We start from the raw sequence: 27,235 nt of genomic DNA on the forward strand, positions 1-27,235 counted from the left end.
AACATGGCAAGAATTACTTCTACAACAGACTATATACATCATATAAATTGTAAATAAATGAACCCTTTGTTTAGCTGTATTTGAGCACTATAAACATATAGTCAAGTAGATACAGAATTGTAGAAATATTAATAGCTGTAGTATGAGTGAAGCATGAAGAAGGCAAATCAGCAGAACTTTAAGTTGGCTCCATCATGTACTGATTAGTTAAATAAATGTGTTTTAGAAAAAAAAGGCTTGTTTTTCTTCATATAAGAGACCAAATAGGAGGCCACGTGAGGTCCTCTTCATACCTTCAGGATTTTCTACTTTGCTGTTGGTGAATATACTAGTGCTAGTGTGGTGATTTCCTCCCCATGGGCACAGAAACAGCAAAATGTGTTAATACTGAATCATTCATGTCACATTATGTCACATTTCCTTAGCTTCAAGGCAGACATAACTTCCTCAGGATAACAATTAGGGCCAGTATAATGGAGATATAAATAATTTGGGCTTGTATTAATGGAGAGAGCATTTTTACTGACAGGTCTCACAGAATGATTTGGCCAACCTACAACTGTTTCAGTGATAATTGCTTTGATCAATTTGATCTGATTTAACTGATCTTAAATAACATAAAGTAAGAGTAGACATTCAGTTTTTTGAGGTGCACAGGAGAAATGGGAGACCCTCTTAAAATGCTACTCACTGCAACAGTTTACAAAACACAGTAGCAGTGCTTTAGTTGTGATGTTTGAGATCAGAATAAGAAGGCGGAAGCTTAAAGTTTAAAAACACGTCTTTTTTCTCTGAAGCTCTAGGTGATGTAACAGAAGATACTACCTTTCCATACAAATTGTATCTCACTTATCTGTGGAATGTACAGGCTTCCTCACCCACGTTTTTCCTTCCTGATAAAAGCTAAAAATATTGGAAAACCCATTAAACTCAGCGTAACCCATTAAACTAAGTGTAGTTCATTTGTCATGGTACCAAACATTCCCACACATCAAAAGAGGAGAAACTGGCAAATAAGTAAATAAGTGACTGGGAGGAGAAGCCAGACAAAAGATGTATCACAGGAACAATTCAGCTTCTGGGAAATCAACCAAGATGACCCTTTCAGACAGCAAATGCAGTTACCAGTTACAGAGGAACATGTAGATGGGGAAGCACCATGCACAGATGCCTATGTATTATATGAATTAGGTTAGCATTCAATAGACCTACCTAAGTTAACTCAGATTTTTGAATATCAAATACTTTGGACTTCTGTAAGGTACTTGACTGATGTTTTGTACCCTTAGAACAAAGAAATAGTGAACTGAAAACCACACCCATTACTTTGTGGCATTTCATCTTTTGCAAAGCAAGAGGAGGGCACTTGGTCAGGCTGTAAGAGACCATGATTCAGATCTCAGGCAATACCCGTCACATGCTGTAGGATATTCTGAGAAGTTAATCCATCTCTGTTTCTAATGTTGATAGAAATTTGCACTAAATGTTAAAAAAAAGAAATTTAGCGGAACTGTGTCAGAAGCAGATATTGAAGAGAAACCACTTAAAAATACCTGACAACACTAAGACATGTTCCCAAAGCAGTGGTTCAATTCCTGCTCTGAAATGGGTGAAATCTGTTTTTGAACTGACTTCCCTCATTCCAGGTGGACATCCTAATTTGAGGGTTCTTCATGGAACAGAGAGCACAACTTCTTACTCTGCTACTTCTTATCTGTTAAGGAAATGCAGCAAGAAATAACAGTTATGGGGTTGTTTCAGGAAAACAGTCACCACAAAAAAACTGGTCAATTTCTGTCAAGATCCCGTGTCACACAGATGAACTGAGACAAGAGGTGCTCAAACCCCCTGTTGCCCCTGAAAAAACAGAATATGAGAAATGTCTTTGAACAGATGAAACTGGCTGAGAGAGCCATGCAAACAGTAGTGTGGCAATGCAATAAAAGTATTATCATGATTAGCAGAAAATATTTTGACAGCTTTTTCTAATAGATTTTCCTTTTTGCAAGCATGATACAGGAAGATAACACTTAAGGGGTTTTTTGGGGATATTATTGTTTGCTATGTGTTAAAAGCTTCACTGAATCAAGAATCCCACCGTATATTTTGATACTTTCAAAAAATGAAATCAGAAATAGCTGTATATTAGCATCAGTGTAGCCTGTTGTCCACAAATAATATAAAGATTTATAGCATTTTTTCAGTGCTACTTTCCAAGCTGACTTAGAAGTTACAGAGTATGCAAAATGAGTAATAATGGTGCATTAGATGAAGGGAAAAGAAAATCTAGTATGCTGGTCCAAAAATTTCTGGAGTGCTCAACTGCTGATATGTCTCAAATTCAGTTTTAACTAAATCCAGTTCAGACTCATTTAACTGATACAGAGAATGTCTACATACACTTCTACTGAATCTACTCCAATAAGTATGTTTTTAAAATTTAGATATTCAGCTGAACAGTTTTCAAGGAAAAAGACTAAAAGCAGAGGAACCTGAAGTTTCCAACTTCAGAACAGGTGGAATTGCAACCCTGTCCATATGTTGTCCTGATGACAATCTCTAGAAAAGCAAAGGCATAAATTAATTTAAATTATATACAATTATTTATTTTTTTAAACTTCCCCCTTCTTTTTTAACCAAAGACACTGAAAGAGTACAAATTTCTTTTTACATAAAGTGCAATTATTACTTCTAATACAGTGTCAGGTAGAAGATAATACATACCTGTAAAGCCAGACAAAAAACTTCTGAGGAAGGTAATTTTCCAAGAAAACATTAACCATTCCTTAATCCAGTCACCAACCTTGTTGTTCAGCATACTTTGAAAATGGTGTTCTAACCTCAGGGAGATAGTAATTTTCAACAACAGATGCACATACAAATGTTCAATCCATTTATTGAAGAGACACTGAAGACACAATATAGTTTTAACATACTCCCACTGAATAAGTATTAATTTAATCTTAGCAACACATTGTTTATTGTGGAAATGCTGCAGACACAAACAGAGATTTAAACACAGTTTAAATCCATCATCAGAGAACATGACACTTCAAGGAAGGCCAAAACAAAATGGCTCTTAAAGCCAAAAAGGAGAGGCAGATGCCATTTCCTAGAAATGAAGGAAGGTAGGCTCCACTGGAGCAGCTTTAGTACTGGGCTTTTCTTTTGGATTGGTGGTAAACGAAAAACCCAGAGCCCAGTGATTTTTCCTTTTTATCTAATTGCTCCAATCCAGGAATCTTTGGCACAGGAATTTTCCTTTGCTTTGTGGTTCTAGCATTATTCAGCCATTTGTTTTTAACAAGACCACTGTTTTTACAACTTTCAATCCTACTCTGTGGCATTTAAGTGCACGCTGTGCAAAGAATGCTCTTGAGTGTCAAATTCTATCTTGATAGGAGAATAACAGCACCAGGTTGTTGCACTAGTTCTTTTATACTCTAGTTTTTTCTGACTAACAAACAAGGCTGTTAGAGAACTGATTTTCCTCATTATTTGCTACACTGGCCTTATTTTATTTCATTTACACAGACAAGCTGACAAACCTATCTACATGCAAGAGGAAAGAATTCCACTGCATTGATTTAAAGGGACAAAAAATTAATTGCCAAACAAAAAGTTATTTTAAGGTAATCATGCAGATATTCTATTTCTAGTTCACTCTTGTACATTGCCTAGATTTAAACCACTGAGCTGCACTGTTTCTTCCTTGCAGAGAGAAATAAAAATAAGGCCTATTTGAAAACCTGCACCATGGAGGACACATGGTTTACTCTCTCAGTTCCAATGCTACATTTACTTCCTTGTTGCTGTGCATTAGTTGTGGAACAGTATTCATGAAACAGGGAATGCTTATATATTCAAAACTTGCGCATAAAATGGAAGTAAATCACATGCATTTTTAGCCATTGTTAAAACAATGACAAAATAAAAGCACTATAAAAGATTGTATGAAACTAGAGCTCTTCTACAATTTTTTAAACAGTAAAAAACTATCAGTTTCATAATGGAAATCAAAACACATTTTTGGGTACAATTCTTTGCATGTCACCTCCTTACAGTGCTACAAAATCACTGTACTTTTCCCTCTCATTTTAGTATCAGCAAACATCTGCCTACACACTAATTCAGAAAATATTAATTAAAACCTGGAAAGTATTAGAGTTTAACACATGGATTTAAAATGTCTTTGATCATATATTTGATATCAAGTCCTAGCATGAAATTTCTATAGTTAATCCAAGTAGTTTCTTGTTAGGAAATAGAACACATAGTTTGCCAGATTATTTTCAGTACAAAAGATACAGAGATAAAGTAGTTTAACTGAATAGCTCTGAAGACTCCTAGGCATCAGCAGGGAAGGCACTTTTCTGGTCACACAGTTCTAAGCACAATGGGACTCAGCACAGCTTTGGTATTTCAACATCTCCTTCAGTTTCTATGCAAGTGATATCCACTGACTGCCCAGTCCTGAACTTCTCCACTTGCAAATAATGCAAAGAAAATTGCTCCAAAAAGATTAATAGAGGCAGCAATATAGAAAACCATCTGCCATTCTCCCACAGTATTCTGTCAAATGGGAAAAAAAAAAAAAAAAGATGCAGTCAGTTTGCAGCTACACACTAAAGAAAAAGTAACTTTAAAATCAATGCTTACATGCCTTGCCTATTTAAATGTAAATGCCATTCAGCATGATTTCACAGCAACATAAAAGCATTATAAACATAAAGGACAAAATAATTTTTAAAGTCAACTTCAGTTTTATAATACAGCTTACACAGTCTTATCAGAAATACATCACCCTACCTGGATCAGTTTATCACCCAAGATGCAGAACCATTGATACAAATGCAGACAATGTTACTGTAAGGGAAACACTACCTTGGCTCTCAGACCAGGTGATCCAAGAGCTGAAGTGCCCTGCACTGTGCAGTAAGCTATGCCTAATGACTACTTTATGAACATTCCAGACTCATATGCCTTTTGGTCCAAACAAGGTAGCTACCTTAACTCAGATTTCAAGAGTAATCCTCTAAACTCTGGTATTTAAGAAAGGCCTTAATAAATGTGCAGTAAAGAACTGTGGTTTATTTGCTTTTTGCATTTTTTTTCCTTTTCAAATAAAGAAATAATATCTATAGATGTCTTAAAGGTTTGGGGTTTTTTAAGTCACAGATGATGGTGTAACTTGTAAATGATATTACTACAAAAACAGAATACCTGAAGCATTAGTATGGAGGGGAAAGAACTAAACTGAACAAAAATATCCTAAAACAACCCACTTGTTAAGGTATCTGGAAGAACTGATTTTATTGGAATCATATATTAATGAATATTTTCTGATTGTTTTTGGTTAGAGCATGGTGATAATAACACCAAGGTCATGAGCTTGATCCTCATATGCGCCATTCACTTAAGAGCTGGACTTGAAGATCCTTGTAGGACCCTTCCAATTCAGAATATTCTGTGATTTTAAAGAAAATCTTTAGAATTACCTCCAACTCTAAAAAATTCAAGTGTATCACTAAGCTTATTCCTCCCATCTCTCTTTCTTGAAAGATTTTAGAATAAATCATATGTTCATTGAAAAAATGGTAATCAAAAACTCCTCAAAAGCCCTAGTGCTTCTCTTTTTCTATCCAAATCACTACACCACCTTGTTAGTCAAATCTAACACTAGAATCTAGTTTCTCACTTATCTGACAAGTGCTGACATTAGAACTCAACACCTCACGTGAGAGCATAATTAAAAAAAACAAGCAAGAACTTGTTCTAATGTAATAAAACAATACCACAAGTGTTTCATCTAGCTGGCATTTTATCAGAGTTCTACAGTGATAAAAATATATTAATTTTATTCCTAGAGAATATAAGGAGTGAGTCAGTAAAATTTTCAAGTCTTAAAAAGGTCTTTGATTTTACCCTTATTTTCCTGATTGGAATTGGGACAATAAGAGCTATGAATTAACTAATTCCCAACAATGGAACAATATGACTTACAGGTATAACCTTGTAAATGTTTTATTTCAGGACTGAAGACTTGAGAAGAGGGAATTTCTAGTCAACTGAGATAAAAATATAACAATTGAAAAAAATAATAAACAGACTCACGTTATGAGTGAGGTTTTTGGCAATAACTGGCCCCACCATTCCTGGGATAGTAGCAAAAGAATTTGTGATCCCAAGGAGAATTCCAGCATACCTGCAAGAGAAGTTGTTAACACTGCTTATTAACATGCAAGGCTTATCAATCATGGAAACAATTTGGCTAACCTGATCATGTAGGCCTCATCTTGATCACACAAGAGAAATTAAAAGACAAATATTCCAGTGTGAATGACTTGCTTTTCTTCTAATAACAACTGACAGCTATACATTTTATGGGACATAGTTTAGTGGTGGAATGGCAGTGTTAGGTTAATGGTTGGGTGTGATGATCTTAAAAATCCTTTTCTACTTAAATGATTCTGCATGTCTTTATTTTTTCAGAAGCTAGTTAAGGAATTTAACTTAAATTGCCTATGTCTTTGCTCAAGATCCATAATCCAAACCCACATCCCCTTTGCTAAGCCACAACCAAACTGTTTGCAATGGATCCATTGGAGCAGTTAAAGACACATTGCATGTCTTGAAGCAGAAAGACAACAAGAAGTATGTCCAAGTGCTGTTTGCCATCAGTAAGAGTTGGTTCAGGTTTCATTGCTAAAAATTTGTTTGCCAAGAAAGCAGTATCAGAAGTGTGCCTGGATATCCCCACTTATATTACAAAGTGTATATTCCAAAGACAGGAGTTCAGAGTGCTGTGGGAGTCCTTCCCTTCAGCTTTCTGTGGGTCAAGGCCAATGGGAAATGGGTCTGACTAAACCAGTTCTGCTGGTTGCTGTTCCTGCAGCTCCATTCTGAGGGCTCCTGTTCCATGAACGTTCTGCTCCCTCGCACACAAATGTATGTGTATGCACCAGCGGCCATAAAAACTTGCTGGGAAAAGCTGGTAACTTGCTTAATATCTGAGTCTCAGCATCTCATCTCTAAGCAATTCAAGATCTCTCTCACAGGCATGTTGCAATACCGAAAGTTTGAAACTGTACCACAAGTGCAGACTTGTGAGAGAGACTGAAGAGAAGTAAGAGCCAGATGTTCCACAGAAGTTTGACCTTCTAATCACCAGGGAACAGGTCCCTGTTTTAGATTTTCAAGGTGAATTTGTTGGGTGAAGCATCATATAATATACTAATAGTTGCAGTTTACTGTAAGAGAAAGGAATCATATCCCAGTGATCATTTTAGGCTGTTCAGAATAAAATTATGTCCTCACCAATATTAACATAACAGAAACATATTTCATCTCTAAAGAGAAATGCATAGCTTTGGAATTTTCTTCACCAAAACAGGAGAATTCAACCATACAGCATTGTTACAAAAGATTGCAATATTCATTCCAGTGGTATTAGGAAAACATGTGTTTTTTTCCTGAGAAAGGCAAACAATCATCTAGCCTACTAGTTGATTTTTTCTTGAAACTCTACACTACATATCAGTTTAAAGCATGGCAATGCTTTAGTTAAAACTTCTTTATTTTTTATAAACCTAGCATGCAGTCTTCCTATCTTGGAAAGTGGTTTAGAATTAATAGGCCTTTATGAAGCTGAATGTCAAAGCGTAAAAGTTTCCCTTAGGAAAAGAAGCATATAAAGCAAAACCCTGTTTAAAGCCTTTAAGTAGAACCAAATGCACTTTAAATGTCTTCAACGTGTTTAAGCACTACAATACGGCTAACAGACATCAAAGATCTTTGGCAACCAATTGCTGGCTAAACGCCTCTGTTTATGCCCAGTGTTTCTGACATAGGTTGCATTCTTGATAGTGCTCGCTGTTTGATGCAGATAACTGTGATGGCACTCCCTTAGCACAGTGGAAACTCCCACATGAAAAGGGAAAGCAAAACGTGACATGTCTCTAGACCAGAACCAATAGTAGGCTGCTGGTCAGGTTCTTATGGCATAGTGGGGATAACCAAATACAAATTAACTTGCAAGAGCAGTCAAGTAGTAAAATCAAGAGTAAAAAAATCCAGCAATGTGAAGTGTTTAGTGTACAACAGAGCCACATGAATATTACAAGGGTTCATGGTAACACCAATATTAAAAAATTTAATAATAGAAAGGTACTAATGTAGATTTAAAGAGCTAAAATATAATATATATTCCCCAAAAGAATAATCTTGTCTGCCTCCTGTCCCCAACCCTTCCCCAATCCAATTCACTAATGGCATAATAAATACATGTTAGCAACCAAAACCACAGAGCAAATATTGTTGTTAATTAAGCATCAGTATTTTCATTCACTTTCTTCCTGTGAATATAATAATTATTTCTATGATATTATGCAAGTTTTAGTAGCAAAAAGGGACCATTTGCTATTTTTGGCAGCCCACTTTCAAACACTGTAAATGGGTATTTGTGCATTTTGAAATTGCTTTGAATAATTTCTGATTTTTCTAATGTTTTTCACTCAGTAAATTATGAAAAATAAATATTGAGCTCTGAGTACACTCTTTACCGAGGTTTCCTTCACAATTTTATGCAGACTCTGTTTTTAGATCTCTACAATTATGTCAAGCATTTCCTTGAAATTATGCATTTCTGCCTTGATCATTTTATCCAACAAAGTTCAGACAAGTTGCAAAAAATTAGTTGTGGGGGAGGAGAAAAGACAGTCTTCTTTTTCTTCTCATCTCAGATATTTTTTGCATTTCTGCATCTGAAAATAATTTTTAATATGACCTTATGACCTTTGTTACAAGGATGTGCTTTTTTTCCTTCTCTGTCCCCATTTGAACAGATTTATCCTGAAGTAAAGCATGCATGTGCTGAATAGAAAATCACTGATTTCAATAAAGCAGCACTCACCCTGACCATGTCACCACCAAGGAAAGTCTTCCCACATATGCAGCCACTTGCCTCTAGAGGCAATGCTGGGCCAAAGTCTCTGAACTATCAGCAAGACACTTACCCTCTTGCAATCAGTGTGCTCCCTTCTGCCTGTCTGAGAGGGAAGAAGAGCTAGAGGAACTTGTCTGGTGCAAATGCAAAGGGAAAACGCAGGACTTTATGGAGGGCAGGAAGAACTGTGTGGGATTTGGTCAGAGGGATCAGCAGCAGTTCATGTGAGATAACTGACTATGCCTGCTGACAGGCATCAGCACTGTGTAACATCATTTTCTTCTTGTGGCTTTTTTTCAACACCTAAAATATTCTGAATACTGTTATAAACAAATTGACTCTTGAAATACACATATTTGACATGCAAAATTAAGTATCTAAAATTAGAAGACACATACAACGTCCTAGTTTGGGTAACCTCAGCCACTGCCTGCATACAGAAGTTCCTTGTATGTAAGTCACACTGCAGTTGCATGATTTCCTTTTTCCTGTCACAGCTCTATTGCATTCCATGGACAGGTTAAATTGTACTCACATAACGAGCACCATTTAATACAAATTTTGGAAACTAACTGTTGTAGTTCTGCAAAACTAAGCTTGAAACAGTAGTTGTATAATGGTCCCATAACAACCCAGAAGAACTTCTTTAAGTACATTTTTTAAGTTTGCAGTTATATGTGATTTAAAACAGAGTGCAGCACAGAAGCTATTTTTCTCAACTTTCATATTCAATTCAGCATTACAAACTGTTTATAGCTGGCCACTGATGCCTCCCCTCTTGCTTACTACCTAACCTCACCTGCCAAGATTAACTGGATTCTCACTATTTCATATCCATTTGTTAAGTAAAAAATTGTCCATGATTGTGGATATGACCACCATCATTTCAATTGCCAAAGCCTGAATACCACCTTCAGCTGGGATGCAAGGTCTCCCATAAGTTGTCTAGATGGAAGAGAATTTTTTTATAGATGCTACTTCTACAAAATATTTTTTCCTCTAAACTTACACTTAGTCTTTTCATTTTACACATTAATACTGAAACATACTTTTCTTTGGACATAAAATAATTTGACCCTGTTCACATCTAAGTGCTACCACAAATTGGTAAACGAATGACAAAGCAAAGTACTTGACTCTTACCAGTGCACTTTTAGAAGAATATACATACATACACACTTTTTGGGAAACTGATAGATCTGCCCAATTATGAATTTGTAACACACTGGAGAAATTACAGCCTGAAGTCTCAAGCTTCCATTCTTGAAAATTATTCATTTGAGGGCATTTGTACATACGTGATTTGTTACCTACTGACAAATCAGGTCAACTACTTGTAACAAGATTTAGATTCCAGTGTACAGAATGTTTTTCAAATGCAAATAATTTGCCTGTATCACAATGCTTAAATATGGTAATGTTCATACCAGAGGTTGATAGCTCCGATAGAAAAGCTGAAAACACTTAACTGCATTGTACAGTTCAAAAAACACTGTCCTAGTATATACATGAATCAAAAGTCTATCAAGTCTATAACTAAAATCTGTAACTACAGAAATTATATAATTTGTTGCTGCAGGATTTAAACTGGAATTATTCTAAAATATTGTTTATGTCATATCCTCTGCCAAACTTGCACTTTTTGGAAATACAGTGCTTAATATTGTAAACCCAAGTAATTGTCAGTGTTTACACTGCAGGCCTGTACAGCACATGCTGTTCAGCTACATTTCCAAGGCACCCCAGCAACACAGAAAGAAAAAAAGGGGGTCATAAACATTTCACATGCACTAACAGTTTCACAATACTTACGAAGGTGCTATGTCCAGATGGTTGATGCTGTAGCCTGATGTACAAAATCCTCCTAGTGTTGTTGATATGGTCACGAATGCAACAGCCAGCGTGTAGTTGCAGCCGATGAATCCGGCTGCTACTAAGAACACCGCAGGTCCAATCATTCCTTTGAAACAGAAACCTCAGAATCAATGGCATTTAACAGGAGAGACACTTGGAGGCTCCAAGCTGTTTTCCATACAACTTCCACCGCCCCCTGGCGTACAGAAGCGGCACCGCACCGCGCGCGTCACAGCGGAACGCTGCGGGATCACAAACGGTTCAGGGTGGAAAGGACCTTAAAGAACATCTAACTCCAACCCCCTGCCACTGGCAGGGACACCTTCAACTAGATCAGGCTGGTCAAAGCCCCGTCCAACCTGGCCTTAAGCACTTCCAGGGATGGGGCAGCCACAGCTTCTCTGGCCAACCTGTTACAGTGCCTCACCACCCTCTCAGTAAAGAATTTCTTCCTATTATCTAATTCAAATCTACTCTCTTTCAGTTTGAAGCCATTCCCCCTTGTCCTATCACTACACGTCCTTGTAAAAAGGAAGAGCAGATGGGTTGCAAAACTGTTGCTGTCTCAGGAAACAGCAACTAGATCAGAAATATCCCACTCAAGCGGCAAGGAACAAACAAGATAAAAAAATTAACAAAAATCAACAGGTTCTGAAAATTACCTCACAAATTACTTTTATTTATTGCTATAAATAAATTGAGCTGCACTAAAACTGTGAACCCTGGGTGAATCCAAGATAGCTGTAGAGATGCTGCAGCAGGCACTGGAAACAGCTTATGAGCCATCATGAGCTCACGCACACTGCTTCCTATCTGCAGTTAACTTGGGTAGCTGTTTCCCAGTACCAGAGCCCATTTACATGACCCCATCATGACCTCTGCAAACAGCTGCAAGTACATGCTCTTGTTGATGAAGCCAACCCAAGCGCTGCTTTTCCTAAAACAACATTTTTTCTCCTGAGTTATGCATACATGGGTGTGAGGTGTGCAGCCCTGCAGTAAATAGAATCACCAAAATAGCATAGGCTTAAAGAAAACAAAATGTCTGAGAATTTATTACAAGAGCTGCTTTAAAGAAAGCAACTGAATCAGCTGAATTGAGAAGGCAGCAAGGATCGCCATACAATAACTGGGCCACAACTTTTGTGGATCTTGTGCCTAATCTGCCTTTTTTTTTTTCTTCAATTTCTTTCTCCTGTCCCCTTTTTACTCAGCAATCAACTTCTCTTTCCTAAATACAGCCTTTTATTTAGTTCATTAAAAGACTGATCTGGTTGAGCTGTTGGTGATTTCAGATCATATCTCCTCCCAATTAGTCAAGACCAATTATTTTGGTCTCCTCCCAATTATTTTGGATTCTGTTTGGTCTTTCTACTGTGGTAGCAACTGTAAATTTTGCAAGTGAATTCCTATTCAGTTACTTTAGTCTTAGATAAACAAAACACTGAACAACAGAATAGGCTCATGCAGAACAATAATCATGTCAGTTTGATAAATCTTTTTTGATAACAATGTTTCATTCACCCTTTTGTGGTGACTTTACATGACCATTGATTTGATTGGTTTGCTTTTAGTCCAATTATCTTGACCTAAAGAGAGCTTTTGACAATCTCTTATTGTTCTCTTATCCAGTAGGCCTACTTCTCATGGAAAAAGATAGGATTTACGCCTGACACATTGATGTACAAATAAAGTTGCTCCTCTCCAGCCATGCACAATGCTGCCTCATCTCACAGCAGAATGTCAGACTACTCCCCCATGCCCTTAGATTTTCCCAAGTTGATATTATTATATTTTGTAAGATTATATGTTCCAAGAGATGATATTTGCACCTACCTATGAGGGTGAAACATTTGCGAACACCAACAGTGGAGAAGTTCTGTTTTTCCCGTAAGTAATCAGCAATTTGGCCAGATAGAATTATACATAACCAGCAGCCAAAATAAGGCAGGGCAGACAAAAATCCATTCTGTTAAGGAGGTTAAAAGAAGACAGTTAAAACACTAAAATGACAAATCAATCCTGAATTAATCCATAACTACCAATGCAGTCGGACCAAAAACTCAAAGGTTTAGATCAGCAACTAGCTTCAGGAAGAAGAAAACTGTAACTATAATATTCTGTGGATGTTAACCTGATTGTGGAAGTTTCCAGGATACCAATATCAAGTGAGTTACTAAAATAAGTGGAAGCTGTAAATATTATTCAGAATTTTGAAAACTACACAGATCTCTGGGTTTTGTACTACTGTTAAATTATATTATTCCTTATCCATCTGCTGAAACATCTGGTGCTGCCTGTAAATGGAAACAAAATGTAGAACTTGGACTTTTCATCACATCTGGGCTGGACATCCCACAGTCTCAAAGCTGAGTTAGTCAGGATCTGATATTCCTTACATTGAAGTCATCAGTTAATTCCCAATACTTTAAACATGTGCTGCTTAGACCTCTGCCTGATTCTACATGATTTTCTGATGAAGGGAAACAAAAGGTACTACTGAACTGCTCACATTTACAACCTTTTCAAAAAATTATGGATAGTTACTGATAACAGAGCTATAATTTGACCTTATCTGTGATTCAAAAGGGGTATTTGAATAGCAATAGTATGACTATTTGAGTAGCAGTAGTATGACCTTTATACACTAGTATGAAATGTATATTTGTTAAGAAGTGAAAGATTCCCTAGGAATTTTAATTTGAAATGAAACAAGAAACATCCCCACCTGAAGTCCATTCTATTGGTACTTAAGCATGCTGACTGTTGGATTTCAGTGTTCAGTTTTCAAAAACATTAAGTGAAATTTCAAAAAATAGAGACAGTCTCAGTAATTAAAAAACTTTTTTGAAGCACTATTTCAAAGACATGGGATTATTTTTAACTAATTTCTGTATTTTAGAAAGGAAACTGAACAGCAACAATTGTATAATATTTTAAATGGTAATGCAATTTCCATCTAAATGTGTGGCAACGGTTAGTCCAACACTACTATTACACAAGCTTTTTTTTTTTATGTTCACCACAGTCAGTATTCTAAGCTACTTCAAAAAGAAAAATCATAACCCAGATACAAAGGAAACCACTTCACAGCAGAACCTGCTACCATTTGATGTAATGGTGTTTTACAAAATACATGCAACTGAGAGCTGTGGTAGCAAATGACTTCCACAGATATTGATGACTCTTCAGGGAATACCTGAAGAGGCATAATGAGGAGAACAACCAGCAACTTCAGTTAGTATTTTCCAGCCATTTTGCAGCTTGCCCTAATGCAACCTTCTGTTCTAATGCTTAAGTTCCCCATCTTCTCCTCCCAAGATTGCTGCTATCACCTCTTTGTTGCATGGCATTCATCTTCAGATTGCTCTAAACTAGTTTGGTTTGCTAAACCAGGAAAAGACTATGTTAAACTTCTTGGAATTTCTGAGCACCTTTTTATCTTAGCTATACCAGTTTCTACAGGTAAGCTAAGCCATCACCAAAACTGTTTCATCAAAGACAGATCAGTACAGTCAAGTAATTGCTATAAATAAGAATACTCCACCTTCCCCACCTCCTAATTTTTCCCTGATAAATAATTTAATTTTATAAAATTTCCTTGAAAAGCACTATATCTGGACCTTAAGACTATGGTTTTGTTTCATCCAGTTAACTTAATAAGAAAAGGTATTTTACCTCTGCTGCTCATTGAGGAAAGAAATTGACAATCTGGAAAGTGATCCTATCAGAATGAAGCTTCCCTCTGGCACCTTCCTCCCCCAAACCCCATCCTTAAAATAGTTTCAAAAATGCCACTTATCCAATGGTTTTCTTAGTTTTATTTTTAACTGGCAATGTTCTCCTTTATGAGTTAGCAAAGTAGTAGATACTATTTCAGAAGCCATAAAACTTGGTGTAAAATCTGAAATAATCATAGAAGCCATATAAAAGGGAAAATATTTTTATAGTTACTGTTTTAAAGCAGAGCAGGTAAAGATGGGTACCATGCATCTTCTAACAGAAAACTTAACTTGAAAGCTAGCACTAAGGTAAATGTCAAATAAGTCCATAAAGTGGAAATTATAAGACAGAAAACATTTTTGATGCATCTGCTTAATTGTGCAGTTATCATTTCCCAGCTATACCCTTACATTCCAAGGTTCTTAAACAGCTTCCTCCATTCTAAACAGCAAGTGATTTAGTTTATTTAATTCAGAAGAAAATTACTATATTTGTGTGCATCTCACCTCTTGTGCATCAAATCGCAGGATCTCCTTCATGTATGTGGGCAAGAGTGTAAGAAGTGTATAGAAAGTCCAGTTGTAAGAGAAGTGTGCCACGACAATAGCCCAGAGTGGAAGGGACCCCAGCATAGGTCTCCAGGGAACAGATTTCTGCGTAGAAAGCTGGCAAGCAGGAGATAAAGAGAAGAGAAAAAGAGGAAATCAGGATGTTGATATGAACATTTACTAAATAGTGTTTTTGATGCTAACCAAATCTATGCTCATGATCCATTCTGAAAGGCACAAAACGAGTCTCACTTGATAAATGCAAGTCATCAGCAATGAATGAATTACTGTCTTCAGTTCTCAATGAAGGTTTACTAAAGTATGTTACTGCTCTGATGTTCACTATTCCAAAGTAAACTAATTACTACATGTTGTAATTCAAAAAGTATGGCTTCCCTGTTGAAATTTGATGCCTTCTGCTTTTATTATAAATAATTAAATATTTGGACACCCCTCAGGTGTTGATTTAGCTGAACCTTTCCTGCTCAATCCTAGATATTAATGTTGGTCTCTCAGCCAGCTTCACTGTTTGTAGATACATATGCCCCCAGTCATCAGAATGAATCTTATGCAGACTTCAGGAACTGGCTCATAAGCATTTTCTCAGTGAATAGTAATCTATTTCTTAATCTAGATGGCACACTGAGAAAAAGAAATGCTGTAAAATATTGTATTGCAAATGTTAAAGACATTATACAGGTCTAGATCTAGTCTAAAATGACAGATTTGAGCATTTTTTTAAATACAAAGTTTTTTAAATAAAGCACCTCAACAATATCTGTAACAAAAAGCATTATTATAAATTCTTTGTTTGATTATTGATTGCTTTTCAGTTTACAACTGCACTATTTAAAAAAAAGTTTGAAAAAGCCTGCCTCCATCTTAGGTTAAGAATGTTATTCTAAAGATAAACATGTTTACATAAACATATAACGAAGCATAATAAAACATGTAACAAACCATAAACAAAGCTTGACATTAATGACCATGTTTGTGGTTTATGTTCAGACTTAAGTAGGTTGGTCTCTACCAAAGCGCTGTACCTGATCTTTTAGAGAAGACAGTATATATTCTCTTTCAGCATGTGAAATGCTCTTGTGAGTTTCTGGTGTATCACTAACCAACAACATCCAGAAGAACCACCACAATACACCAAGTGCACCTATAGTGAAAAGACAGAAATTTTTAAAAAGCAATTTTATTGAGTAATACTCTCAGATTATATAGTCAGAAGTGTTTTCTCAATACTCTAATAGAAAAATAATGTTCATTAAAATTAAATCTACTTACAAACACTAGTTCCCCAAAGTAGCTTAACAATGCACATTTAGATACAATAAAGAATGAAGATGACTAAACAGAATGTTTTCTTTTTATTTTTTCTCTTTTTTTTTTTCCGTCTACTTGTAGTTCTTCATACAGCAAGAAAGCTGTGTGCTCATACATAAGTGTATTTTTATCAGTCACATGGAAAAGCCACAAATAATATGGCTCACCCTCAGGAAATAAAAAGTTCACATTAAGTTTAATCACAAAAAATACTCTGTGCACATATACAGAATAACACTACATGCAGCTTAATTGATGTACTATTCCTCCTTTTCTTTCTTAAGCCAACCCCAGAATTGTCATTTGAAAAAAGGTAACTTTTCAATTATTGGTTCAAATTACTGCACTTTTATGTAATATTGTAACTTAATTCATTTTGTTCAGTTCTTTGATTTGAATCTTTGTGATTTCTAAAAAATTTTTGGAGGAAATGCAATTCTTGTTTTATAGTCTGATTCTGCCTTTCCCATGCAGAATACAAAATGGTTCAGACACATAAACAGACTTGTATAAGGCATTAGTTAAGACATGATGTTAAAAAAATATTTTCTGTTTCAGCTTCTTCCAGAATATAAGTCACAGTAATCATGCTATGCATTCCTTCAGGGTCCCTGTGACTGCTAGAGATTTTGCAGTTTACATTTTAAGCAGCAGTAACTTTTCACACGTTCTTTCATTCAAAGTTGAGATTTATTCCTGGGATTAAAGTTATTAACACAATTTCACACTTCAAATAAGAAATTTCAGCCTGTTGTTTTCAAGTGGTGGGAGAGTTAAGAGCATTTGACTTGTACCAGCTTTTGTCCAACTCAGAGACAGCTTTGCTCACTGGAAGAAGGCTTATTTAGCCATTCACTTGAATCTACTTAGCCTTAAATGTCTCTAATTGCCCAGAAGGAATAAAACAGCAACCCAACATGTCAAACAAGCTTTTAAAACTTAAAGTAAGTTTTATAAGATATGCTTTTCAAAAGAATATGGACTGTACTTTTAATAATTTAAAAAAAAATCAAAACAACACAAACTCACCAAATATGTAGAACACATAAACCCAGTTCATATAGTAACAAATTAAACCAGATAGTGGCAGAGACACAACAGTTCCCAGCTGTGCACCTACCAGAAGAAAGCAAAACAAAGTGGAAAAATAATCAGATCTCCTATGGACCCCTTAAGTATAAGTGCCATTTCAGAGTTATTTTATTTTTCTGTAATAAATCATGAATAAAGATTGTCACTGCCACTAGAGGGCTGTGCTTTGCTTTAAAGAAATACAGGCACAATGAGCTACCTTGGCAGCTGTAAGCAAATAGAGCCATAAATCCCTAAGAAGCCAAAATTAGAAGCAACGAGCAATAAAAGATAAGCATTCTTGGCATATTTGTCCCAGTAAAGTGATGGCTCTAACACATCTAAACCAATGCAAATTAGTCAACTGGTATTGCTGTAAAACAAGAGAGAGCTGAACACAGTGTAATTAAGGCCTTGGGAGTATAATGTGACAATATAGTCAGTTTGCATTTTTCATATCTCCTTCTAGCGCCACATAACCAGGAAAGCTAGAAACATGAAGCAGAAATCAGGCATATATAACCAGTAAGTTCAATTTCCATGTTTCCTGAATGTGACAGGGTCTAGGGTCAAGGGAGAAGGGAAAGATGAGCAGATTCTAGGTCAGAAGCCAAAAGCCCGAAAGAACTATTCCTGTGCTTATAATTCAACATACATTTTGCAAAGAGTAAGAATGGCAGGTGTTTCCCTTTCGAAATCTAAACCAGAAATCCGTAGTATTTACATACTTGACACTTTACTGGTGATAAACAGTAGGTTTTGTTTCTTAATGTTAGCTGTAAAGTTACTTCTCCAAACTTAACTCAGAAAATATTAGGATTATGTTGATATTCTGGCTACCTAGGTTCCATCTTCATGGAAACATTTTTTATTTGAGGCAGAAAGCTCCAACAAGGAATAAAACCACATACATCATGCAAAATATAAATCAAAGTAACAACTACATATAACCTCCACCACATGTTCTCTCAGAAAATCAACACAACTGTGATTAAATTAACTACAGACCACATGACTGCCAACGTGGAAGGAAAGGAAAACAGCCTGCCAAGATTACACAAGATATTTATCCACCCGTGACTGCTAACAATGGGCTGTTCAAGGCCACAGACTCTTCTCACTAGTACATTAGCATATATTTTCACACAATACAAAAGGAGTTTAAAAGCTCCCAATTGCTAAACGCAGTACAAGGTAATCCCAACTCTGTACCCTCTGTTTAACTTGCGTGCTGGGTCACAGAAGAAGATTTCTTTTAAAGTAGATTTAATTAAATACCAAGATTTTTAAAAAATAGAAAGAAAAAAGCTTTTTGATGCATTAGATGAGTTGAGGTAGCTCTTTGAAGGGTCACTTCAACAAGTGATGAGACACTTAGTTCAGAGCAAAATGAAGAAATGGGAGGAAAAAGGATTAAGGCTGCATCCCCCTGGGAAAAGTGAGTCACTAGACTGTCTTAGCTCCTTAAGAAACTGTAGCTGAAGTTTACTTTGTATAGACCCGTCTTCTTGATAAAAAAACAAATTATTACTAATAAGAGTGAGCAAAGCAAACCATTACTTCAGTAACTGAATACAGAATTTGTCATCCTCAAAGAAATAATATCAATTTTGACTAGCAAATTTAGAACAACCTGTATTTTTCACCTGCCCCTCAAACACTGCACTGAGCAATGTGACTGACCAATAAACCCCTAAAAAGAAGGCTCAGTGGAGGTGGGCAAGAACAACTTGTCCTTCACTTGGGGAATAACACTGGGTGTGACCAACTACAGCTGCTGCAAAGAAGATGACTTTATCTCAACACAAAGGGCACCAGAGAGTGGCTTTGGTTTAGATAAGCAGTATCACCTGGAGGTGTAAATGTTTCTCCTCATTCAGTCCATTAAAAGACTGTCTCACTGACTTAGCCAGACCAACAAGAGGGGAGTGAATACATGGGTCAGTCGAACACAAAGTACAAAAGTTAAACAACAATTTCTGAGAGAACAGACTTGACTTGCATTCAACCCAAACTGAAGTGTATTGCAATTGCTACATTTTGCTGTCAATTTACATTTGCTAAGTGCTAACTTGTACTTGTTCTGTGCTTTCAGTACATTCTGTATCACTATGCTAAATCAAAAAGCCTGTGTAACATCAAGTATCTTCAAAGAAGTAAATCTGATATCAAACATAACACCTTCCAGACACAGAATATCTAGGACAGTCTGGTCAGAGAGTATTCGACTCTGACAAGGAGCTCTTGCAGCAATACATGGGACCTTGGATGTTTTCTTCTCCAAGTTCCTCCAAGAGCACTTAAAAAACCCTCCAAAAACCAACCAAACAGCTCTATCCTGTGACTGCCCCAGTTTTTTTGTTCCTAATGATAAATCTTTTTTATTTACAGTATCTTCTATTAATCAGCTTCACAGTAATTATTTTCACCACTTATACAAAAGTTTATACTTATTTATAGATCAATACCTTTTGTCAGGTTATAAAAACCATGAATAAATGAAGAAAACTAATGGAAAGCAAGATTTACTTTAATGTTACACTTTCTGGATTAAATGCTGATTAAAATTTACAATATAAATCCCTTTGATTTAAGTCAATCCTCCCTGTTACTGCAGTAAAAATTTATAATCCCATTATCAGCGTGGGAATTTCTCACCTGCGTATGAAATACTAAGGAGCTTGCTGCGTTCCAGTGGAGGAGCCCAAGAAGACCACATTGAATGCATAGCTGGGAAGGTAACACCCTAGAAAATATCATTTCATTCTGCTGAAATGCAAGGATTTTAGAACTCACTTCAACTTTACATGTTTCAAATCACGCTTCATTAAAAAGCAGTACAATCTATTAGTTTGCTGTCTACCAAGAAACCACTTATAAAAATTGTGCAAAGCATGAGAATAAGGAGGCAGAATTAATTTCTCCTGCTTTTGATTCTGTATATACTCGAAAAGCAGCAGCAATACAAACAACACTGTTTCGAGGCCCTGGTTTCTGAAAAATGAGAATAGTTTTGTCTCAAGTATCCTTACATTTCTTATTTGAAAAGCTTAGGCTAAAATATAGTGCAAATGCTTTAATTATTCTAAAAAAACCATAAAACTAAGCCACTCAAATGAAACAATCCATATACTATTCCAGCATAACAACCCCCACAGAGTCTAATCACTACAATTTTAAACAAATTATTCAGATACATTTTCAAATTACATAGAGGAAACAGGATTACCTCTCCCAGTCCTTCCAAGGCTCTGACAGCTATGAGGTAGCCAACTCCCAAATCTGCAGCTAAGGGAGTAAGCAAGGTGAATACAGAGGTACCAAAGATGCCAAACCCCAGCAACAGTTTGCCTCCAATTCTGCTTGCAAGATATCCTCCTGGAATCTGAGTAATGATATAGCCATAGAAAAAAGAACCAAGGATCCATCCTTGAGTATCAGCATCCCAAGAATACTTTTCTCCCTAACAAAAGAAAAAAAAAACCAACAAAATGCAGTAAGTTAAAGATACCAGTTTCTCTGACCATATTTTTAATTACATTGATCCACTATTTAGTCCTTTTTAGATAAATTTCAATTTTTTTTGTGACCAACTCCCTAGGGTCTCCTTTTTCAACACCCATCTGTACTGCAACCAAAGTTGTGTTAAAAGCTAGTTCAGGTAGTTTACAATCTGTTTGGACATATCTAACCCAAGTATGAAAATCATCACTACATGAAATACAAGTGCTCTGTCAGTTATCCCTTTTTGAATTCTAAACAGCTGGTGACAGGTACTGACTATGTAAGTCTGCCTGAGTACAAATCCCACTTCCAAACCACAGAGTGGACATTCTGTCATGCTCTATAAAAAAGCTTTACCTGCAGAAAATTTATGGATTAAAAAACAAATAAGGAGATGCAGGTGCTTAAATTTAATGTCAAGAAAGAGAGCAGTCAAGGACAGGGTTCACAAGGGTAGGTGGAATAATGGGAGAAGCACAACAGAGAGAAGATGAGTTTAGTGGACAATGCAATAAAAGTGAAGATGATTGAGATAGGAATTTGCAGCTATAAAGGAAGCCAGCAAGAAGACAGGAACTGTTGCCCAATAATGTGATTCTGACATTTGGGATCACTTCCAAAAGACCAATTTTTCTGCATCTAAATAAGCAGCATACATTTCACAGAAATGATGAGACAGAACCTTCCCATAAAGTTCACCACTTTAATTTATTTGTGATAAATAATAAATGACCTCTAAACAAGCAAACAAAATTAAAGCAGGAAGATGGCAAGAGTGTTCAGGACTACATCAACCACAAGACAAGATCTGTACAAGTCCAAATTCATAAAGTTGGTGTTTTTTCAGAAGTCTGTTTTTCCGTATCCAGCAGTTCAGTTAAGAATGTGATTTTAAGGATTACTGGAATTCAGAGGTAAAGGATATAAAGAGAAAATTCATGATCTGGGAAAGAGATCAAAGAAGTGAAGAGAGAAATATTATATGTTAATTTGTAATGAAACTGAATTTCATGCCATTGTGACTGTACAAAGAACAGGCAAATTGGACAGTGATGGGAGCTCTGATGCAGATGTAACAGTAAGAATTGATAAGTGGCCTATAAAACAGTGAGTCATGGTAGATCTACGTGGTCAGATTAGCCAATTTCTAAGGAATAGCACAGAAAAGAGATATGTAAAAAAGCTGGCCCTGAGCACAGCACTTCTCAATTATCTAGTCATTTAAGGTGAATATTTCCCAGAATAGCTTTGAAAGAATCACTGGAAAGGCCATCCAGTAAAAAACAGCCTGTTCTCTTGCCACCTAAATATGGTTCTATCTATCACAGAGCTCTAAAACCACTTTGAGACGCCACATTACAAGACAATACGCCTGAGACCTCACCGTAGTGTTGCGAGGAACATTTATGGTGGAGGAATGCTCCGGGCACACATTGGAAGTCACATTCTTTGCTGAGCTTGTGTTAGGTTCTACCATATCCACCAGAGCGACGCTGAGGTTCACACGCAATGCATACAGGAGGAAGAACCCAAAACAGGCCAGGAGTGCAAGATTGTAGCGAGCTGAGCAGCATGCAGGGACTGAAAGGAGAGCAAAAGAAACATGTTTAACAGAATAAGAAAAACTGATAAGCAGTTTTTACTAAGGTTGTCAGAAATCTTTGAGTAAGACAAAAAATTAGCAAGAAGACAAGGTCATTTTTCTTCTTAAGGGGTTTATTCAATAGTGGTAGAGTCTGAGGCTGGTTGAAAAAAATGTAAAACCCCACTTTCATACTGACATGCAAAGCAAATGTAATCCTCGTTTAGACAACAGGCAGCTACCCACACTAGAGTGGGGACTGCAGAGGATGCATAGTGTGTGGTCTGAGGAAATGGATTTAGAAACAGTTTCAGAAGTCCTTTCCAAAATACTGTAGTATTTATTCAAGACAGAATTTCACACTTAAAAAACCCCAAAAACAATCAGTGGGAAGTCTGCAATATACACAAAAATGGCTCAAAAACCACAACTACTCCTAAAATAGTGCTGAAGAATGGTCATTGCTACTTCAGACTGTTTTCTAGGACAAATTTTTCTTCTATAAGTTTGCTTACCAGGGAATATACATTTGCTGACAGCTGCCAAAACTACCAGAAAGGGGAATGGCAAACACTGTGGTGGCACTGTGAAACACTAACAGGTTCCCAGTAACCCAGTACACCCTCTTGGCCGTCACGAGACAAAGGAAATGAGTCCTAAGATTCAGCATAAAATCTGTGTCGTGACATTAAGTCAGCTCTGTCAGTTGTTTATCCACAGATAGCAGACTACGCACTGTAACACAGTTATTGATTTCCTACAGCAGTACACAGCAGCATTTGGCAGAGAGCATTCATCAGTGCCAAGAGATCCAGACCAGAGCTGAGCTGCAAGAGTTTAAATCTCTGCAGCTACTCTTTGTGAGCTGGGAATGCCTGAAACTACTGAGCAGGAGTGCCAAACTGAGGAGGAACTACATGAACAATCTGCTTAATTTGCAAACAGAGTGTAGAGTTTGCCCTCTTGTGAGGGAGCTACGTTACTAATGTGAAGTTTTATAACCTGGATGTCTGAAACTCTGGGAAGGCTGGAGACCAGCAGATATTACATCAGTTTACATCAATCTGCAGTGATCTCATCTTTCAATACTCAGAGTTCAAATGATGAATAGAACAACCACATCTATCAACAGGACTGACCAGAGCCTCATCTGCTACTGCAGTATGTCACTTGAGTGGATTTTCTGATCTGCAGTAAGAAACAAAGGACATGCCCTGTGGACAAAGATATCTTCCCCTTCCCAGTAACTCCCCTGCAATAAAAAAAATGAGCCTATGTGATTTTATTTTTCAGGGGGAGCACCAACAGAGCCTTCCTGCAAGATTGTTTTTCATGAAATTAACAGAACTTTCCCACTTTTGAAGTCTCTAATCCTGACAAACTTTATGTGAAGTTCATTATGGCTGCACAAGTTGTTAAAATGACACAGAGATGCTGTACTTGGTATGTTCATTTAATAAATAAATAATAAACAAGGCTATTGTACAAATATGCAAAACCCCTTCCAGACCTGTGGTAATTGCAAGTTTTGCCTCAGAAACATTTGAAAAAGCCAACCTGGAACTTAAATTACATGAGGGAGAGCAGCCAAGACTTTATTGCTTACATTAAAAACAACAGGCACCAATAATAGGAAGTACTTAGTACACAAAAACTAGTCAGGCAGCTTTGCTGTTCTTTGTTGTTGTTTAAAAAGCAATTTGCCTTAAGTAGAAAATGTAAAGTCATATAATTTATAAAAATTACTATAATTACAGGTAAGGCTACTTAACTGTTCCACTTCTTGTAGTTGCTGGGGTTAGACAATAATAACAGAAAGCTGAATAACACACTGATGATGTAACCCTCCCTTGGAAATGCAGATTAACTGGAACATCCAATACTCTTCCTCTATCAGGCTCTTACTGGTATACAACTTGCATGGAGAGCAAGCTCCACAAAACAGATGTGCAAGAACTTAAGGTCACTAGTGTCAGATTTTTTTTTCCCAACTGTAAACATTTTATTAAAAAAAAAAACTAACAAACGTGTAGAATTGAAGTCTGAAGCCAATAGCTACTAAATTGTTGGTTCTCTGTCATTCCATCATGTGCACTTGAAATATCTATGAATGTTAGATCAGGTTAACAGAACGGAAGACTCAAGAAGATTACAGGTGCGTTTCAGGAGAGTGCTATAACCAGAGACACAGACATTCACCCCCCTAAAGTTTAAAGCAGCTAACCAAAGTTTAAAGCATTGGATTCAAGGTCTTACCTTGACTAGTAGTCTTTGGTCCTACATCTATAGCAAATTCTGATTTCAGGAGCATATTTTAAAGCACTGTAGCTATAATTTAACAAGATTCTTAAATTGCAGTTAAAAAAGGTCGGTGCCTTTTTTGGTTGCACGGCAGTTTAAAGGAAGTTGCTCATCTGCAGTAGTTTTCCTTGTGGGTGAGGTAAGCCACCTCCAACTGGAGCCTGATGCATTGTGCAAACTTAAGAACATACTGCTTTAGGAAGACTTGAGCTCAAATTCTCTCCTTCTGGCGCTTTTAAAGTCATTTTGTTAGCAGCACCCCTTGATGCAGTTGCACATTTGCCAAGTAGGTTAGGGCATTTTTGCATGGCATGCTAAAGAAACTAAAAATCTTACTCTACTCTTTATAGGTTATACATTCTGGGAAGCACAACAGCAGCGATAAATATAAACATGCGGGCTCTGTTGTTAAGCTCTGACCATATATCGAGTCTTCGTGCATCCTTTCACCTTCCTTCCTCTCAATACTTGTAACAAGCAATTAGTCTTACTCAAATTCTGCCTTCATATGAAATTTTGACACAATCTCGGTGGACCTCGGTAGCTTTTAATATTTGGACCGGTACTTGGGCTGGAATGTCTTTACTGCAACGGCACCGAGCCGAGGGCTGGTGTCTGCCAGGGCTGCACGCCTGACCCCGTCACCGACAGAGCCGCGACCGCTGTCGGGACTCGGGGCCGTGCCTGATCCAGCACCCCCGGGCACCGCGGCGTCCCCGGCACCGAACGCCACTAACGGCGCGGGCGGGCGGCGCAGCTCCCGGGCCAGCCACCGCTTTTCCCGTCACCGCTGCCCCCGTCACCCCGGCAGCGGCACGGCGGCACCGACCCCGCGCCCCGCAGCGGCGCTCGAGGCCGGCGCCTCCATGGCAACGCGACGCCGCCACACAGAGGCAGCTGCCGCCCGTCTCACCCGTGTCGGGCTGGGGCTCCTTCAGCAGTGGGGTGCGATCCTCTCCCTCCTCGGGCTCCATCTCGCTGCTGCCACCCGCACCGCGCAGCGCGCTCAGGGCCAGACCGCCCGGCGCCACCGCTGCGGCCGGGAACGCGGCGCGGCCCGGCCCGGCTCAGCTCGGCTCGGCTCGGCTCGGCTCGGCTCGGCTACAGTTTCCCCCGCCGCCGCTCCCTGCCCGCTCGGCTCTGCCCCGCCAGGGCCGGGCAGCGGCGGCCGCAGCCCCGGCGGTCATGTGACGGGCAGGGGCGGGCCGCCTGCAGCGCCACGCTGCTGCCGGCTCGGCCCGGCCGCCATCTTTAGTGAGGGCGGCCGCTCGTTCCCTCCCTCCCGCAGGCTGACGGAGCCGCAGGAACGCGCCCACAGGCGGGCGGCGGGTGTCGCTGTGCGCGATGTCCCGAATGCTGAGGGAAAAGTTACTCATAGTTAGGACTAATCTGATCAGACTGATTCACCACAAGCGACTGCTTCTCAGTGCAGGCGAGCGGCCTCTCGGTGCGGGTCCACTACAGCAGCCACGGGCGGAGAAGGGAAGGCTGGAGGTGGAGGCGGTGGGTCTCTCTGCAACCACCGAAATACCATTTAAAAATAAATTGCAGTATCTGCAGCGCGTGGTCTTTTGCTTTGTGTGTGTGTGCAGTGCGCAAGTGCTGGAGTGAGGTGTTAAAATCAGAATGTGAAGGGGTTGGAATGGGCCTTACAGATCATCTTGTCCCAACCTCCCCTGCCATAGGCAGGGACATCTCCCACTACATCAGGTTTCTCCAGCCTGGCTTTGAACACTGCCAAGGTTGCGGCATCCACAACCCCCCTGGGCAACCTGTTCCAGTTTCTCACTACCCTCACAGTAAAGAATTTCTTCCTACTATATAACCTAAACTTTTCTCTCTCAATTTATACCCATCACTCCTTGTCCTGTTAGTACAGCTCCTGACAGAGTTCCTTTCAACCTCAGTCAAAGCTAACAACAGAGTGGAGATCTGTAAGTTTTACAGGCTCTTTCCTACATGAGACACCTCCACTCACCTTATCCACTCACCAGCATTGCCAGGGCTCAGTGCTGGGTCATTTTGGTGATGCTGCTGGTCATCCACTGAAATTTTTGCCTTTGCTTAAATGCCCATGCCATCCTACTAGTGTGTAAGTAACTGCCTGGAAAATTCTGTATACTGGAAAACAGAGGAATGTAAAAGATTCCTGGCAGCATATTCAGCTGTATTGTTTCACACAAGGTAGATATATAAGTTTGCAAGTATCAATAGAACAGCAGTGGATGTGTTCCTATCGTACGGTATTACATCTATGTGAAAACATGAAACAAATCAGTGCTTCTCTTCTGGTTCTGCAATTTAGCCTGAGGGTCTTCTGTGAGTCAGACTTACTGGAAGCCATTCTTACAGCCAAAATTAAGGGAAGAAAACAGAAAA

At 38.1% G+C, this 27,235-nt stretch overlaps 1 protein-coding gene across 2 annotated transcripts; it reads right to left on the reverse strand.

The window, feature by feature from the left end:
• Positions 1-2,872: 2,872 nt before the first annotated feature.
• SLC17A5 (solute carrier family 17 member 5) lies at positions 2,873-25,965 on the reverse strand. Of its 2 annotated transcripts, none has more exons than XM_068183839.1 (11): positions 25,770-25,965; positions 22,358-22,554; positions 20,699-20,932; positions 20,128-20,215; positions 17,428-17,514; positions 16,113-16,231; positions 15,028-15,186; positions 12,635-12,767; positions 10,757-10,904; positions 6,115-6,205; positions 2,873-4,572 (listed from the first exon to the last, which is right to left on the reverse strand). In XM_068183839.1, exons 1-11 carry the CDS (start codon positions 25,828-25,830, stop codon positions 4,435-4,437), a joined length of 1,455 nt encoding a protein of 484 aa, XP_068039940.1. In that variant the 5' UTR covers positions 25,831-25,965; the 3' UTR covers positions 2,873-4,434. The 2 variants fall into 2 exon arrangements, with proteins under 2 accessions (XP_068039940.1, XP_068039941.1); XM_068183840.1 differs by lacking the exon at positions 25,770-25,965 and adding an exon at positions 24,812-25,269.
• Positions 25,966-27,235: the final 1,270 nt, after the last annotated feature.

Source organism: Anomalospiza imberbis, chromosome 3 (assembly GCF_031753505.1).
Source record: "Anomalospiza imberbis isolate Cuckoo-Finch-1a 21T00152 chromosome 3, ASM3175350v1, whole genome shotgun sequence".
Lineage (NCBI taxonomy): Eukaryota > Metazoa > Chordata > Aves > Passeriformes > Viduidae > Anomalospiza > Anomalospiza imberbis.

What these genes read in the sequence shown, in the direction of transcription:
- SLC17A5 (XM_068183839.1), bottom strand. Translation starts at nt 25,830, where the DNA reads ATGGAGCCCGAGGAGGGAGAGGATCGCACCCCACTGCTGAAGGAGCCC. An exon ending in CCTTAGTATTTCATACGCAG is followed by an intron (nt 17,515 to 20,127) that starts GTGAGAAATTCC and finishes TTCTTCTGGTAG; the next exon opens with GTGCACAGCTGGGAACTGTT. An exon ending in TTATGTGTTCTACATATTTG is followed by an intron (nt 16,232 to 17,427) that starts GTGAGTTTGTGT and finishes TTTTCACTATAG; the next exon opens with GTGCACTTGGTGTATTGTGG.